General features: G+C 33.5%; 3 protein-coding genes across 13 annotated transcripts; all 3 read left to right on the forward strand.

The window, feature by feature from the left end:
* Window positions 1-194: 194 nt before the first annotated feature.
* LOC147291330 (N-(5'-phosphoribosyl)anthranilate isomerase 1, chloroplastic-like) lies at window positions 195-2492 on the forward strand. 2 transcript variants are annotated; one of them, XM_086237337.1, is made up of 5 exons: window positions 195-469; window positions 986-1051; window positions 1267-1630; window positions 1710-1869; window positions 2094-2492. In XM_086237337.1, exons 3-5 carry the CDS (start codon window positions 1400-1402, stop codon window positions 2192-2194), a joined length of 492 nt encoding a protein of 163 aa, XP_086093463.1. In that variant the 5' UTR covers window positions 195-469; window positions 986-1051; window positions 1267-1399; the 3' UTR covers window positions 2195-2492. The 2 variants fall into 2 exon arrangements, with proteins under 2 accessions (XP_086093463.1, XP_086093462.1); XM_086237336.1 differs by lacking the exon at window positions 986-1051.
* A 1460-nt stretch (window positions 2493-3952) lies between these two features.
* Window positions 3953-6365, forward strand: LOC147291331 (ubiquinone biosynthesis COQ9-like protein). 3 transcript variants are annotated; one of them, XM_086237263.1, is made up of 2 exons: window positions 3953-4090; window positions 5293-6365. In XM_086237263.1, the coding sequence occupies exon 2, from the start codon at window positions 5319-5321 to the stop codon at window positions 6183-6185; it is 867 nt and encodes a 288-aa protein (XP_086093389.1). In that variant the 5' UTR covers window positions 3953-4090; window positions 5293-5318; the 3' UTR covers window positions 6186-6365. The 3 variants fall into 3 exon arrangements, with proteins under 3 accessions (XP_086093389.1, XP_086093390.1, XP_086093391.1); XM_086237264.1 differs by having other exon boundaries at window positions 3962-4090; window positions 5265-6365; XM_086237265.1 differs by having other exon boundaries at window positions 3979-4090; window positions 5262-6365.
* A 2414-nt stretch (window positions 6366-8779) lies between these two features.
* On the forward strand, window positions 8780-12196 carry LOC147291332 (uncharacterized). 8 transcript variants are annotated; one of them, XM_086237180.1, is made up of 6 exons: window positions 8780-8928; window positions 9754-10513; window positions 10610-10682; window positions 11289-11340; window positions 11445-11514; window positions 12053-12196. In XM_086237180.1, exons 2-6 carry the CDS (start codon window positions 10415-10417, stop codon window positions 12137-12139), a joined length of 381 nt encoding a protein of 126 aa, XP_086093306.1. In that variant the 5' UTR covers window positions 8780-8928; window positions 9754-10414; the 3' UTR covers window positions 12140-12196. The 8 variants fall into 8 exon arrangements, with proteins under 8 accessions (XP_086093306.1, XP_086093309.1, XP_086093310.1 ...); XM_086237183.1 differs by having other exon boundaries at window positions 9758-10513; XM_086237184.1 differs by having other exon boundaries at window positions 9955-10513.
* Window positions 12197-15241: the final 3045 nt, after the last annotated feature.

A 15241-nucleotide genomic window follows, 5' to 3' on the forward strand; every position in this document is an offset into this window, starting at 1 on the left:
GTTTGGGACACCTAAACTTTATTGGAATCTATTAAAATTTAAATTAGGGACACCTAAATTTTATTGAACTTTTAAAATCCAATGAAATCTAAGTTGGGACACCCCTAAATCCCAAAATTAACATCTCTACAAAATAAGTCGTTCTGTACTTGACTGCTTCAGCGCAGACACCAGACGCGAGAGAGAGAGAGAGAGAGAGAGAGAGAGAGAGAGAGAGTCTGTGTGTGAGACAGAGAGGGCGAGACAGAGACAGAGAGAGAGGAGGAGACTCACCTTCACAAAGCTCACAGCTGCTGATTGAAGGTTCCTGCTCAAAGTTTGGGTGCCGAAACTCTCATAAATTGGTGCAATTCATTGAGAGTCTTAGATTGGGGTTGAATGGTAGATGGGATTCCCTTTGGGTTGTCGGTAGGGTGTGTATTCAATGACTCCACAATAAGGGCTGATTCATGTAGGATGGGATGTAAAGGTATGTGACATTCTAATGTCAGATTCTTTTTTTTCAATTATTGGGTTTTGATATTCTAATCTTAAATCATTGATTAAGGTTCTTAATTAGTACATGGGTAAGGAAAATTATGGTTAATTTGGCTTAATTTCTCATTCTTCCCCCTTTTTTTTTCAATTTTTTCCTCTGATTTTCGGTGATGTCGGCCCAATATCGGGGATTTCCGATATTTACCGAAATTATCGTCGATATCGGGGATACGGGTGAAGCTTTTTTCACCCCCCTATCGGGGATACCTGCCCAACTATGACCTATATCTCGAGCAGCTTGCCCTCACTTAACTCGTGAACTTCATCTTTGTGTCTTACTTTGCTCAATTTCGTCAACTCCATCAAGAAAAACGTTAAATCGTACTCACTTGGGGTTTATCAGCATTTCCGTTGACTGATTTCATATATTATGTGTACACTGCTGAACATTTGCAAAATTCTTGGCATTGAAATTCTTGAGTTTTATTATTATTTTCTTGGTTTTAAGGATTAACTACTGGAAGCCACTTTCAGCCTGAAGTTCTAAAAATCTATCACACAAAGCAAACTTCTGGTATTTCTATCCCTCTATCCCTCTATCTCTCAGCTCATCTTCTACTAAAGTTATTTATCAGAATGTTCAGCAGTTGTAGATAGAGTATAGCTTATGTCATTATGTAAATTCAATCCTGTCTTTTCTTGCATGACATTTCCAAGATGAGTAGATCTTAATCTAATTCACTTCTTCAAAACATGATTACAACATTTCTCAGTGTTGTGTTTTTGTAGGTTTTTTTAGCCTGCATTGTGCTTGTCAAGTTCCAAGTTGTGTAGAAAGAATAAAATTAGTTGTGGAGTTCTCAAGGCAGAAGATGTCTCCTCTAAGCATGAGGAACGTAAAAAGAATGGGCCTTTGGTTAAGATGTGCGGCATTACATCTGCCAGAGATGCAGCCATGGCAGCAGAAGCTGGTGCTGATTTTATTGGGATGATTCTTTGGCCCAACTCTAAACGCTCTGTTTCACTTTCGGTTGCAAAGGAGATTTCAAGAGTTGCAAGAAACTATGGGGCACAGCCCGTTGGGGTGTTTGTGGATGATGATGCAGACACAATTTTAAGAGCCTCTGATGCATCTGACCTTGAACTTGTTCAGGTATATATTTTTTGGTCTTTGAATAGCTTGGAACATTGCCTAATAATTAATAAACTGATTAGAATTGTAATGGCTGCAGCTTCACGGAGATGGTTCTCGAGCAGCTTTTCCAGTTTTAGTCCAAGAGCACCGTATAATATATGTTCTTCATGCTAAGGAAGATGGGGTTCTTCTTAACCAAATTTCTGATGAAGAATGTTATCTAGTTGATTGGATTCTTGTGGATAGTGCAAAGGGTGGTAGTTAAGGGTTCTTTTTCCCCCTTCATCTACTCTCTATTAGCGGTTGTCTTGTATGCCTGTCCATTCATATTAGCAATGATCTAGAATGACAATTTAGGAATCAAATGTGTCCTGGGACTGAACAGTTATGGACAAACCAAACTATCTTTCAATAGAAGATCTCCTCTCTTTCTGTTTATATCATATGAACTTGTTTTGATTCACTTCACTCTCAAATGCCTGTAGCGGACAGGGATTCGATTGGACCAAGTTTAAGTTACCAACTATTAGAAGCAAAACATGGGTGGCTCTTGGCTGGAGGGATAAAGCCCGAGAATGTTAGTGAGGCTCTTTCTATTCTCAAACCTCAAGGAATTGATGTTAGAAGTGGCATTTGTGTCCCAGATGGCATCCAAAAGGATCAATCGCTAATATCTTCCTTCATCAGTGCAGTCCATTCAGTATAGTATTGATTCAGCGTGAGAGGAAAGAACTCCACATTTCAAGACTAAGCAAGCTTGACATTAATCTGTTAATATGAGGTTCACTGAATCCATTGGATTTGTTATATAAAGGCAACTTTTTGGACCTTGTCTACTGTGATAGAGGCAACAATAGGGGATATTAGAGAACACAAAATTTACATGGTTTGGTGTTATTTGTTTATTTTTTATTTTATGATACTTTTGATTTGTTTATTTCCTGTTGATGATCATTACATAGTAGCTCCTTGGTAGATTATTATCCCGGAGTCACAAATCATTGTTCTTCTTGCATGTATTGGTTTTTTTGTGTTTCAAGTATTTTCTTTGAAAAATGCAAAATTTTAATAAATCCGGGGTCGGGTCGTCAAAATGGGATCAACTAATCACCAGTGAATACAGTGGCTTGTGTTTGAGGGAAACAGCTTTATGTGAACAGCTTTGGTATCCCATTTACTTGTTTGGGCAACTTAAGGGATGCAACATTGATTTGAAGTTTCAACCTATAAAATGATAATATATAAACCTGTTGTCGGAGTCGGTGAAAGAAGAATGTTGTTACATCATATAAAAAAAATTTCAGGAATATGGTTAATTTAGTATTTTAATTTAATAACATGATAATTTTTTTAATTTTTAGACAAATTATTTTTTAAGATGTTAAATCAATTTTTATGCCTGTTATAAGTAAGTTTTTTCTATTATATCATCTACCTCCTTATGAGAGAAGTTTATTGGGTACAAATAGAACACCCATACTTCAAAGGTACATTAACAGGCACAAAAGTTTTTGTTTATGATTGAGTTACAATATCTTCCATATTTACAGGAACATTAAGTCAAACAAACAGTCAAAACATTTCTTGAAATTCTTTTTGGCGATTCTACCGTGAAACACATACAAGTTTTTTTTTTTGGTCAAAATGAACACAGGTTGGGTGACAAAATTTTGGCTTATTTCAATATTTCAATATACACCATTAACATGGCACTCATAAATAGACAGATAAATTTTCAACATATACACAATAAAAAGAGTCAATTAACACGCGAGACTACGAGAGGGCATGCCGAAATGCTAGTATATATATGAAGCAAATTCACCCTCAGGTGAAATTTTCATAAACTCCAAAAATACCCTCATACTAAAAAAATGCTATGATAAAATAATTTAATAAAGTAAAGGCAAAACAGTCAAGTAATAATTTAACAAAATTTAAATAAAATAAAAAAAATCACACCACTAACCCACTAATCTCTCTCTCTCTCTCTTTCTCTCTCAAAATCAATCCACCTTATAACACAAGGAAAAAATGAACTAAACAATATTTATATTATTACAAATAGATAAGTTAGAGATTATGGCATAAAAAGCAAAGTTATCCATCTATTTATTTGTTAGCATTTTTGAAAAAAACTATTAAATAAATAATTTAAATTAAAACAATAAAATATTATTGAGTTAACATTAAACAAAAAAAAAATTGTAATTTTCTAATGAAAAAGTCTATTGACTGTCAAGAGGGTAGTTAATTAGAATGAGTGATTATAAATTAGTTGACGTGGCTAGTAATGTGTATGGTCCCATAACATTACTCTTCATTTAATGAAACCGACCCGATTTGCAAAGACAACCCGGCAGCCATAGGAAGCGTTCTTCTCCGCGAGCCTAAGAATTAGGAACCTCTCTCTCTCTCTCTGCATTTTGCCGTTGGGTTTCTTCCCTCTGCAAGAAACAAGCTCCTTTCCAAATCCAGGTTAGCGTTTTCAATTCCTTTCTCATTTGTCATTTTCTGCTATTATTATTATTATTTTTATTTTTCGGATTGAATTTGGGTCTGTAATTTAGGGGTTTAATCAATGGCTTTTGATGTTTTTTTCTCATTTGCCATTTTACTTGGCATGCTGGTGTTAAATGCATGAGAACTAGCTCCTTCAACATTAAATTGATCTGCTGCTTTATTGGTTGGTTTTCTCTTAAAACTTTTACTAGATGGCTTGGTTTAGACCTGACCGATAATATAATTGTAACTTCTCTTTGTATAGAACAACACCCATTTGTGATTCCAGTCCTGGTCAGTCTAAGGGTTCATGTGGATTGAATGATTTAAACAAAAGGATTTTTGGATTTGAAGATAAAGCTAGATGTTTTGGACTGAAATAAAGCTAGAGTAGTTAAGTAGAACGTATTTGAAACTAGTAGATACCATGTAACATTTTGGATTTGGAATGAATAGCTATAATGAATCTGTTGAAGTCCATGAATTTTTTTTTTCTTCTAGTACAATCTAAATATTTATGCATTGCTGATAATTCAATCCAGCACTTTAACTACATAACCCTACATTTGAAATCACTCGTTCCTAATAGATCCTAAAAGTAGTTAGAATCCTATCTTATATAGGTCAGGCTTCATGCCATTTCAAGGTATTGGCTTGGCATGAATAAAATCTCATACCACCTCTATGGGAAGTATGACAGTATGAGCATGCTATGTGTGTGATTGCGTACGTATCATTAACATCACAGTGAGCAACAATGACAGAACTTTGGTTTTCTGCCATTTAAAGGAGAGGGTTAAGGATGAATTGGTGCATTATTTTTCAATTTCTTGATATCTATCAATTCAAATATCTTTGTGGGGAAAGGAATATTATTGAACTCCTTTGTATATCATTTCATTTTAGATTCATATCCATGGGATAAAGTAATCTTAAATAAAATATTAGAAGAAATTAACAATGCTTGGCTCTTCTAAAAAAAATTAAAAAAACTTGGTTAAGTCTATTTGTTTTCCTTGAATATTTGATATAATTATACTAGAAAATCGCATTAACTTGAACTCAACTTATGAGTTCTGTTACGAATTATGTTTTAAAGCTACTGACCCATTTTAACTTAATACGTTCATTTATATTATCATATCAGCAGTCGACTAGAACCTTCTTTTTGTCTCTAGGTGGAGACTGGCGAAACAAAAATAAAATGTACAGATCGGCAGGAAAGCGGCTTATCCAGCTCCTTGCTGCACCCTTGGGTAGCAGTAGCAACGCCCGTATTATCCGTTTCCGCCCTCTTCAATCCCTTGTTAGCCATTCTCGCTTTTCCACTACTGTGAACTCTGAACCCTTCGTCAATCAAAGCCCTGAGCATCCGAATTTCACTTCCTCAACCGCTGATCACACCCGAAGATTGAGAGTGGAATACCAAGAGGAGCAAGATCTCGTGCTCCAAGCCTCACTTCCCCATGTGATAAGGTTGGGATGGAGCGAAGCAGCGATGATTGCTGGTGCGAGGGATCTCGGTGTGTCTCCATCGATTGTCGGATCATTTCCAAGGAAAGAGGCTGCCCTTGTTGAGTTTTTCATGGATGACTGCTTGCAAAGGCTTATTGATAGAATCGAGTCTAGTACAGAGGACTTGAAATCTTTTATACCCAGTGAGCGAATAACCAAGCTTGTCAGGATTCGCTTAGAAATGCAGGCTCCCTACATATCAAAATGGCCTCAAGCTCTTAGCATCCAAGCACAACCAGCTAATGTTCCCACAAGTTTTAAGCAGAGAGCAATGCTTGTGGATGAGATCTGGCATGGTGCTGGTGATGATACCTCTAATTTCGATTGGTATGTGAAGCGGACTGTCCTTGGAGGAATATACTCTACAACTGAGATTTACATGCTTACTGATAATTCCCCAGATTTTTGTGATACGTGGGCATTCTTGGATAATCGGGTGAAAGATGCTTTTGACTTGAAGAAAACCATACAAGAGACAACATACTTGGCAGAAGCTGTTGGTGCTGGGATGGGGACTTCTTTACAAGGATTTGTGAAGAAAGTTTTTCAGGGCTAGATGTTAAGGATTCCATTGCAAGCATCCGTCCTCTCTCTGATCAGTAGACTTGTATGAGATGTGTTACTACTTTAGTAGTCTTTTTGATGGTCCCTCACTAAAATTATTTGAAATGTTTCCTTTCTTTGCTGGAGCCAAAATTAAGCTGAGTAATCTATTGCAGATTTATTTCTTTGTAAATTTAAGTTTGCAAGCTTTGAAGGCTTTAAAGTGTTACAATAATTTTGGTACTTCTCTGCTGAATGTATGTTCGGCTGGTTCATCTTAGACCTGTAAAAAATAAAAATTTTACTCGAACAAAAATATGAAGTGCAAATGCAGTTGTTTGAGGTTATAGGATGTATAAAATAAAAAATAAAAAATAAAAGATAATATTGATCATTTCATGGTCTTTGACATTATTATCATCATTTACAATGCCGTCACTAGTTTATAATCATTTCCAACCTTCATTGGAATGTTGTTGGAACAACTTATGGTTTTTTAAGCTTTGTTTTTTTGTTTTTTGTTTTTGTTTTTTTTTTTTTCTGGCCATGGTTTTTTAGGCTTAATTATATACAACCTGCCCAACTATGACCCATATCTCACTCTACCCTTGAAATTTATTTTACCCTCACTTAACTCTTGAACTTCATCTTTGTGTCTTACTTTGCCCAATTTCGTCTAACTTCATCAAGAAAAACGTGAAACCCTGCTCACTTGGCGTTTATCTGCCTAATTTTTTACCATTTTGTTTTTTCAGTCCTTTACCCAACCTCCTGTCAACCCTAAGCTACAAGTCCACGAAATTAACCCCATTTTCTCACAATTCCCTCCACTTCCTACTGATAAAGCTTATAAAGCTTACCTAATCCATAAATTGAAGAAGCCTCTCTCCACGGCCAACTGGTACTACATGGTGCTCGAATACTAACTAGCAAACGAGGATCCACAACACAAAAGTTAAAACTTATAATCTTAATTCTAAGCTGCAATTCTACATTCTAAAATAAGCAATTCTATCAAGAATGAAATTTAAAATGAAAAAAAGTAGTTGTTGATTGGAGCACCCTTACTTTGGTAGTTGAAATAATAAAGTGCCAAACCATATGGCTCCTTTACAAATCGATTGATTGACAATGAATTCAGAAGTTAAAAATATCTAAACATTCAAACATGAGAATAATATTACATATATGTGCGTGTATGGTCCATCTTTTATAAACATGCCATCACTAAAATAAAATAATATGGACTACATTGTTGGGCTCACCCACGATGCGATCCCATAATCAAAATCGTTCCTTTTTTAAGTATATATTTAAAGATCATTCATATAAAAAATTAGCCACACAATCAATTTTTTCATCATTTGATTATCATCATTATCAATTTTATGTTTATCAAAAACATTTTGTTTATTGACAAAAAAAAAAAAAATTTGTTTGTTCATTTATTTGATGATATTAGAATCACTTTTCTTAAAATGTAGGGGACAGTAATTGGGTCACCCTTGGGGGTATCCTAAGGACACCCCACCTCCCAAAATCGCAATTTCGGTAATACTGGCGCATAGAACCGTTCATTTTTTAGATCACCTATTATAGATCATCTCTGCAAAAAATTAACTCAATCGGAAATCGTTGGATTATATAACTGTTGTTGATTAAATAGAAAAAATCAATGGTTTGGTAAAAAAATATCACTCTTTAATCGGAAACCATTGATTTTTTCTACTTAATTGACAACAGTTATATAACCAAATGATTTCCGATTGATTTGATTTTTTGCAGAAATAATCTTTAATAGGTTATCTAAAAAGTAAACGATTCTGATCACACACCAGATTTGCCGAAATCAGAATTTGGGGAGATGAAGTGACCTTAGGTTACCCTAGGGGGTGACCCAAGTACCGTCCAAATGAAGGCTTAACGCTTCTGCACATATCTACTCTTCTTTAAGGGGAAGATGCTTTATCCTCATAATTTGCACAAAAAACTCTTTAGACAATGCTATTTAAACATTTTATTCTCATCTCATATGACATTTTTATATTGAGTTCTAGAATATTTTTAATATAATAATGTGATATGTATATGATGTGACGAACAATACTTGGGTCACTCAGGGGTGACCTCCGTATACACCCCATCACCCAAAAATGTTTGTTCGGCAGTACAGACTTAGGATCGAAATTGTTTATTTTTTTATATCACCTATTAAAGATTATTTCTGTAAAAAATCAATTCAATCATAAATCATTTGATTATATAACTGTTATCAAATAAATAAAATAAATAAACGGTTTGATCAAGAACCACTTTTTAAATACAAACTGTCCATTTATTTGATTACAGTTATTATATAACCAAACGATTTCTAATTTACTTAATTTTTTACAAAAATAATTTTTATTAGGTAATTTAAAAAATAAACTTTTGATCTGAGTCTGCATCGTCAAACAACTATTTTTCTGGAGTGGGGTGACCTGCATGTACCCTTGGGGCCTGGGGTGGACCCAAGCATCGTCCGGATGTGACACCTAAACTCGAAATAAAAGTTTAGTATAGAAAAGGTTGGAATAAAAAGCATTTTCCAAACTCTTCAGCCCATGTTGACCCAAAAAACTCTTCGGCCCAGGTTGGAACAATAGGAACCGCTCTTCTCTACAAGCAGAAGAAAAAGAAAGCTCACTTCTCTCTGCCTTTTCACGTTGGGTTCCTTCTCTCTGCAACAAGGAAGTTATCTTCAAGACGCAAGTCAGGTTTTCAATTTTTGTCTCCTTTTTCATTTTCTGCTATTATTTTTTTTGGGATTAAATTAGGGGTTTAATCTAGGGCTTTTGATTTCCTTTTCTCTCTGTTCCCAATCATGGGTTTAGATTGTTATTAGTGTGGATTTTTATTTTCTCTTTTTCTCAAAATATAAGCTGTTATATTTTTAGGTAAAGCATTTTGACAACTATTAGCATCTTATTTTGACTGATGATAGTGGTATCTTTGATTTGTTAGCATCATTTGGTGATAGTATTATGTGTAATTTGGACACCATTTACAGAATGTAGATTAGAAAATCAAGAGCCAAGAGGACAGAGATGCAAATAGGTCTTAAGTACTTATAATATGAAAATTTGTAATCATAATGAGTAATGCTGGATTGCTGGAAGGAACACTTTCATGATCACATGATGTGGTGTGTTTATTAGCAGTTAACCGTAATAAATGACGTAAAAAGTACACATCAATTACTACATTGTGTGAAATGATATTGTGGTAAAAAAAATTATGACCCTTTTAGTATTTTCGATAAATTATATATCAAGATTGTGCAATCTTCATGAGTGAGAGTCCATTTGTTTAAAATTGAGAAAAGCCATGTAATCACATTGAGAGATTCTGTTGAACTGGTGGTATTCTTAAACCGTTTGCTCCTTTGTCATGAAATTGGTGGGGTGGGATGTCTTATCTTTGTTTTTTTTTTTCTCTGTTTTCAACTAGAGGGCTTATTTTAAACCTGATTAACAGTACTTTCTCTTTGTATAGAACAACATCATTTGTAATTCAAACCTTGGTTTTCTGATATATAAAAGGCAGGGCTTAAGATGAATTGCAGCATTGCCTTCTGATTTCTTGATTGCCATCAATATGAATATTCTTTTGGGGGAAATGAAAATTATTAAACTCCTCCATGTATCCTTTCATATTAGATTCATTCCATGAGATAAGCTTATTTTCATTTATTCAATTTTTTAAAATATAAATCTAATTTGGAATTTTTATTTTTTTGTCAGAATCTTAATGATTAGTGAGTCTTGAATTTACCTGGCCAAAAAAAAAATGAGTCTTGTATTTTTTTTTTTTTCCTTTTTTCCTTTTGCTTTGTTTTGGTAGGATTATAGAAAGGCTTTCAAAGCATGTTTAATTCATTTTTGGCCAAGTTTGACTCAAGGTGACTTACATCCCAGGCCGAGCCCGTCTCAAGCCCCATCCCAAATCATCACTTCTAGTTCCAGCCAAGACCAGGCCAAACTTGGGCTTGGCCCAGAAGCCCAACATCATAACCACTTCAATTTCAAAGATCTCTTTGGATCAAAGTGGAAAACCCTAGTGAAGAAAAAACCAAACAGTTTCCTTTCATTTTCATTTCAGATTTAGCTGAAACATATTGGAAACTTTTTATTGCAAAAAAAGAAAAACAAAAGCAGTTTTTTCTTTGTTTTTCTGAGTGAAAAATATATATAATTGAAACAAATGGGAAGTGGTGGTAAAGGAAGAGAAGAAGAACAAGACGGTATGTCCATACACTCTCCATGCAAAGCTCCCCCTTCATCTGCTTCTTCTCTCCACAAGGTCTCTTTCTTTATACATACACATATAATTTTTATCATAATTATGTAAGATTTATGTTGATTTTATTAATTTGTTTAAACTTTTTATGGTTTATAGGAGCAATCACAGGTTGAATTGGAGCTTAGACTGTTAGAAGCTCTTGAAATTTATCCTCCAGAGAAATTACAAGGCAGGTTTTATCAACTAAATTTCACACATGAATTAAAGCTGATTTTTCAATTTCTTTCATGTCTCTGTTGGAGTGTTAAAGAGAATTTCTTATCTTTGGATTTCAAATTTTTATTATTTTTTGTTAGTTGTTTGGTGAGAATTAAATGGAAAAAGTATCAATTTTGGTTATAAAAAAGTTGGTTAAGCAGATCCTGTGTTTAATCATATTCTTGAATATTCATATTGAGAATTTTGCACTCAGAAAATGTTCAGTAGTCAATATTTCTTGTTGGTACTAATTTTGGAGTGAAGTTATCATTTTTACTGTTGGTAAAAAAAGAAATAGGAGTATACTTAACATTATACTGAATTGAATTTGGTCCTGCAAATTGTCAATACAACTTGGTTTTTTTATACTCTAATGGTTCAACTCTATAAAAGGGAGCTATGATAATCATTGAATGAATCAAATCAACTTTCACATTGGAAGAAAAGTTATATTCAGGAATTAATGCACATTGAGTAATTAACAAGACAATCAAAGACAGATCAATTTCCATTTTTGTTCTTACATTATCATGTTATTCATAAATAGATAAGCAATCAGCAGCTTCTTTGCGTGCAGGCTTACATCGCCACTTTGTCCTTTATGGCTTAATGGAATTTCTACGAAGAAGGTTTGCTTGCTTCACATTTATGTTCTGAGGTTTTACAACACTTATTGCATTGACCCTCCATTTTTCGATGCATAGCCTTACTCATTGCTTTGTTATTTTCGCAGCTTTGATCGAAACTTCTCTTCTGATGAGGTTTTGCAATTGCTGGATCGGTTCTATAACTTGGAAATGCTGGTATCTAATTAGTTTATAATCGGTTTTTCTATATTTCTTTTTTCATTATTTGACGAACGTTCTATTTCCCTGCTAAACTTTCTTTTCCCCATATTGATTGATAATTGTTCGTGTAGACTCAATTGAAATGTCAAGATCTGGAATTGGGATTTAAAATACCTAGAATCATTATATTCAATATTTAAATAAGAGTAATTCTCAGAGTTCAGAATATGTGTGCATCTTGGTGAATAGAATAAAGAGTTCTATAGTTGGGGATGAGGAAAATATTTGAAAATATAATAGCTGTAGCTGACTACCTGAAGATATGAGTTGTGATTTTGCATGGGGTGGGGTTCACATATAAAGAATTTTGTTGTGGGGAGAGGGAGGAGGGAAAGGGAGAGAGTTGGAGAGAGAGAGAGAGAGAGAGAGAGAGAGAGAGAGAGAATTACTGAAAATAATCCTTGTAAAACATTGAAATGGTACCAAGGATGTGTATATTTTTGCTCTGACCTATTGAAGTGTACATTTTGATCCTTTTTCCTTTAAATTTCAGAAACCAGACGATGAGGAGAAGGAAATCCTGAATCATGAGGAAGATTTTTGTTTGCCTCAAAGTTTCTTTGTTAAGGAAGAACCATAACTGATTGTTTCTGTATAGACATTTTGTTTGAACACATTTGTTCAATCTTTGCTATTATGTTTTAGCTTTTTTAGAAAATGTTAATTAGTGTTTTAGGGCCAGATCTCAAAATGGGAGGTTAAACTTTTTCAAAGGTTTGGAGGGGTTAGCGACTTATCTGGAAAAAGTACGTTTAATAGCTCAACTTACATGATATGCCCCTTGCCTTTTTGTTTAAATATTATTATGTAAAGAATTGGATACAAGCCTGGCACAAGTATATGCTATGATCACATTCTCAGCCAAAAAAAAAATGCTATCACATTCTCAGCCAAAAGAAAATAATGCTATCACATTCTAAACATATATAAATTATGTGTTTTTGGTTGCCTTTAGCCTCAAAGTTTTTGCTTATTTTAAGTTTTTTACGTTTTTCTTATTGCTAAACAAGTTTTCTTAAAAAATAAAAAGTTGGCCAATGATAGAAAAGTCCAAATGAAAGGGTTCATGCACAAAATAGTTCATCTCTCAAAAAAAATAAAAATAAAAGACTAAGATTTTATTCTAAATGTAATTTTCATTGAGTGCACAAACACTCTATGTTATTGAGAATTTCTTTAAGGCTTAATTATCGATTTACCACCCAAAATTGTAACTCATTCCCACTTTATCACCTGAAAGTTTTTTTGTCTCAGATTACCACCTGTAACTTACATCCGTGTCCCATTTTACCTTGTTCCGTCAACAATTCTGTTAATGCTGACGTGGCACGCTGGATGTGCGCCACGTGTCACATCTTTTTTGTATTTTTTGATTTTTTTGATTTTTCTATTTTTATAAACTTTGAAAATTAATTAAAAATAGCTCCGAACTTAGAAAAATACACGAAAAATTCCTACCGACTTGTCTTAACTAGTACTAATTAACTATGGGGTTAAAATGCCAATTTTCCCTCTAAAAATTTCCAAAAAATTTAGAAAGTCTAAATTTATTTCTAGAAAATTAAAATACTCTAGACTCTTTGGAAATTCATAGAATAATCTCCCGAACTCCGAAAAATATGAGGTCTACACCGTTAGTCTTCTAAAAACTAACAATACCTTTCTCGTGAACACTTGCTACCCAAAAGACCTCTCAGTCTTAGAGAAAAATAAAATTTCCTATAAAATAAATTCTAGAAAAATTCTAGAATTTCTGTAAAGTCTCGAAATAATTCTTTAAAACAAGCTTTTGGTAATTTTTCAAAATATTTTTGAGAATTTGTCCAAGAGTTTACGAAAATTCTAGAATTTTTTTAATAGAGGAAAATTTATTTTAATTTTTTAGAAATGAATTTAGACTTTCTAATTTTTTTGAAAATTTTTAGAGGGCAAACTGGTAATTTAACCTTATAGTAAATTAGTGCTAGTCAAGATGAGTCCGTAGAAATTTTTTTTGTATTTTTCTGAGTTTGGAGCTATTTTTAATTAATTTTCAAAGTTTATAAAAAAAAAATTAAAAAAATGCGAAAAAAAAATAAAAAAGATGTGACACGTGGAGCACATCTAGCGCGCCACGTCAGCATTAACGGAATTGTTGACGGAACAAGGTAAAATGGGACACAGATGTAAGTTACAGGTGGTAATCTGGGACAAAAAAACTTTCAGGTGGTAAAGTGGAAATGAGTTACAATTTTAGGTAGTAAATCGATAATTAAGCCTTTCTTTAATTCATTTATGCGCGTGACTAGTTAGATATAGAGGTATTTAGCTATGTTAAGAAAAGTAATAATTACTTTGACTTACTTTAAAAAAGTCATGATTACTCTCGTCTCTTGGTTGAATTGTTCATTCTTAAAATTAAGGTTAAATCTCAATTATACAAGGATTTAAAGGATCATAAGGTGTATTTGGACTCAACTTAAAGCTATGCAATGTTTTTTTTTTTTTTTTTTGAAAAAAACAATAACATTGCATTAAAACGTAAAAAAAGCAAAGAGAATATAAGATTATAGTAAGATGCCCTACTGTTGTAGCCTTGTAGGGCCAAAAAGCTATGTAACGTATGGAAGGTGTCTTTTTAAACATTCACTAAAAAAGAAGTTTGGGTTGCTCAGTTTACTCTTGGCTTTAGTTACTGGTCTCTCATCTCATGTGTCTTTAGTCTTTACGCTTCTAGTGAGATTCCTTTTTGTATATATTTTGTAAATTTCCTTTGAAGTAGTACAAAATTAATAATTACAAAGTAAAAAATAATTTCACTTTTTTTTTTCCTTGAAGTACAATGATGGTTATGGGTTAAAATCAAACTCTTTTGTATTGTTGATATCTGTTTGTTATCAGTGGCCAACAAAAAAAAAAAAAAGATATCTGTTTGTTATCAAATTATGAAATTATCTATTATGACCTGACATTTTGTTTTGGGAAAAATTTACAAAAAGAACACATACTTTGATGACTGTTTCATTTCAGGACATTAATTTTGATTCGTGTTAATGAAGGACACATACTTTTATTTTGTCAATTAAGGACCCTATTTTATCTCAACTTTGGCTCGACATTGGACCCATCAAAACTCTATCAAATTTAGCAAACTTATACTTGGTTTAAAGCTATGCATTTCCTCTTTACAACCATATAAACATCACTTAAATCAGACATCTACAATTCCAGATAATTGGCCCATAAGTAGGGTACCCGAAACTATCCAATCGGACCTCTGGAAAAAAATTTGAAAAATTAAACAATTTCAGGTACCCTACTTTAGGGCCGATTATCTGGAATGTCCTCACTTTTTATGGTTTCCTTCATGCTTGTTTGCAGAGACGGAATCATGATTCAAAATAGTGGGCTGGGCTTGTTGGACTTCCTATGGGGAGTGGGCCTAGAGATGTGGGCTGGGGTTGGAAATTAAATTGGGCTGTGGGCAGATTTGCAAAGCCCACAACAAGAAACCAAACTGCAACTGATACCCTGATCACCTAAACACAGCATATATGACTACAAAAGAAATGTACACAATTAATTGTTATAATAATATTCTGATTGACATTGTTTGTACTTATACGTGGGTAAGAGAGGAATTAACTATTCCCCTTGCGGCCTTGCCCTTCATTACATCAAATATAAAAATAATAAAATAATA

This window comes from Dryas octopetala, chromosome 3 (assembly GCF_963921425.1).
Source record: "Dryas octopetala chromosome 3, drDryOcto1.1, whole genome shotgun sequence".
Lineage (NCBI taxonomy): Eukaryota > Viridiplantae > Streptophyta > Magnoliopsida > Rosales > Rosaceae > Dryas > Dryas octopetala.